This window comes from Aptenodytes forsteri, unplaced genomic scaffold (genome assembly GCF_000699145.1).
Source record: "Aptenodytes forsteri isolate BGI_AS27 unplaced genomic scaffold, ASM69914v1 Scaffold617, whole genome shotgun sequence".
NCBI lineage: Eukaryota > Metazoa > Chordata > Aves > Sphenisciformes > Spheniscidae > Aptenodytes > Aptenodytes forsteri.
Window position 1 is genome coordinate 98,556 of NW_008796119.1, and position 2,093 is coordinate 100,648.

The window sequence follows — 2,093 nt, forward strand, 5'->3', positions numbered from 1 at the left end:
CGCCTCGGTCCGACAGTGGCCACAGTAGAGCCATCCCCAAGCCTCCAGGGCAGGGGGGAAGCAAAGAAAAACACTCAAATCCAGCCAACAGCTGTTTTTTTTCCCCCCCATACATCACGACAGCATCACACAGCATCTATGCGTTCCTGCGCGCAACCGCTCCGCCACTCAGAAGAGGGGCCAGGAGACGCCAGTGGAGACCTGGGGAGGAGGCCAGGGCCCTGCCAGCGGGGAAAGAGGGGAGGCAGGATCCACCACCGAAGCCACCTAGCCCTCCACCGAAGTCCTTACCACGTACTCCATCGCCGGCGGAGGGCAGGGCAGGCCCTGGGCAGGGAACAGAAACACACAGCCCCTCTCGTCTGGCACTCTGACCTGCGGTTCAGGGACAAACAGGGAGTTAGCCAGCCCTGCCCCAGACCGCCGAGGTGGTGGCCCTGGCGCCAAGAGACAGACCCTGCTCCTCCTCGCTGACCGCAGGCGGATGGGGCCGTAGCAGCCATGCAACACGCTGCCGACACACGGGGCGAGAGAGCCAGGGAAGCCTCCTGCTTCCCACATGAAGGAGGACGGAGCTGGGATGTGCTGGGGCAAGAGCACGAGGCCGAGCCTGGCTCTGCTCAGACCTTGCCCCCACCGGCAAATGGTGTCAGGGACCAAGAGTCACTCCATGACCCAAGACAGGTCTCAGAACTGATCCCTGCCCAGCCCCAAAACCAGCGCCCAGAGGGCCACACGCAAGGCGGGGAGAACAGAGGCAGCCCAGAGGGCAGAGCTGCTCCCTCCTGCCCACATGCCACCCCACCGCAAAAGGACCCGCAGAGCCCCCGGGGCTGCGGCCCTCTCCTCCCCAGGGGAGCAGTGAAGAAGGGAGTCACGGAAGGAGGCTACGAGAGGGGAGCCAGGAGGGGCAGGAAGTTCTGCAAGGGGAAAACAAGGCAAGCGAAGCAGGAGCAGCTCCAGAGCCACTGCCCTTCCCACTCCCACCCCCAGTGCCCAGCCGATGCGGTCAGGGCCGGGCCAGCCGAGCAGTGCAGGGCAGCAAACATGATTTACTTCCTTGCAGCAATCATGCCCTTATCTGGGGCCTGCGAAGGCAGTGCCGGAGCCCAGGCGGGCGCCAACGCGATTAGCTCGAGAGGCAGCGAGATAAGGAGGGCCCCGCTTGGCAAGTGCAGCAGTGCAGACTGGCCCTGGGCAGGGCTCGGCAGTACCGTGCCAGGTCACTCGCTGCCGAGCAAAGGCAGCGACGAGGTCCTTTGGACGCTGGGGACTGAGGCTGGCGGCAGGGAAGGAGGATCAGGACCGCGACCTGGGGTGTTCAGCCTCACCGAAGCCTCCTCGGGGCCCAGCTGTGTCCCCCGCGAGGAGGAGACGCTGCCCCACGCAGCTCCCAGGGGCACAGGCAGCCCAGCCACGGTGCTCCCTCACCAACAGGCTACGGGTGCATCCTCAGTCCCCGCTTGGCTGGGAAGACACAGCGTCTTGGACCCCTCTGGAACAGGCTGAGGCCAGGGTGTCCCCGGGGAGAGCTGCCGAGAGCCGCCCTTTGCCCACAGGCTTCCACAGCGCCAACCCGGCGGGCAGGGCCCGGGTCACGTTTCCTCGGACCCCACGTCTGGGGCCTCCCCGGGGCCAGCGCAGCGTGCGGGTGACCCCATCGGAGAGATTCAACCAGAGAAGCAGGGACAGCCTTCAACGGACAGACGCACAGACAAAACACTCTGCCGGGGGGAAGGCATAGGCCTGCAATGGGGAATATCTACCCCTGTCCACGATAGCTGGGTCTGCTCCGGATACCCCCTGCCTTCCTCCAAAGCATCAAAGCACAGGCAGGGCTGAAGGCAGGACGGCAGGAGGCTGCACCCAGGCATCGTGGAGGCCGAGGATCCCTCCGCCGGTGCCCCGTCCCCGCCGGGGGTCACGCCAGCCTGGGGTCCGGGAGTCTTCCCCAGGCCTTGACAGCGTCCCTCGAGCCGGCCTCGCTCCCCTGCACCACACCGGCACGCGTCCCTCAGCGCCCGGGATGGGGCAACACAAGCCGGAGCCCAGCGAGCAGACCCAGAGCGAGCAGCTGGCACAGCCCGGCCCGG

The 2,093-nt window shown here is 66.5% G+C and overlaps 1 protein-coding gene across 2 annotated transcripts in view; it reads right to left on the reverse strand.

Annotated features, from left to right (window-relative positions):
• The window catches only part of SHC1 (SHC adaptor protein 1), an 8,603-nt gene extending 8,234 nt beyond the window's left edge, over nucleotides 1–369 (reverse strand). For both annotated transcript variants that reach the window (XM_009287209.1, XM_009287208.1), the window contains exon 1: nucleotides 292–369. In XM_009287209.1, coding sequence (XP_009285484.1) covers nucleotides 292–303 — 12 coding nt within the window. In that variant the 5' untranslated portion in view covers nucleotides 304–369. The remainder of the gene's footprint in view (nucleotides 1–291) is intronic.
• Between the last annotated feature and the right edge of the window lie 1,724 nt (nucleotides 370–2,093).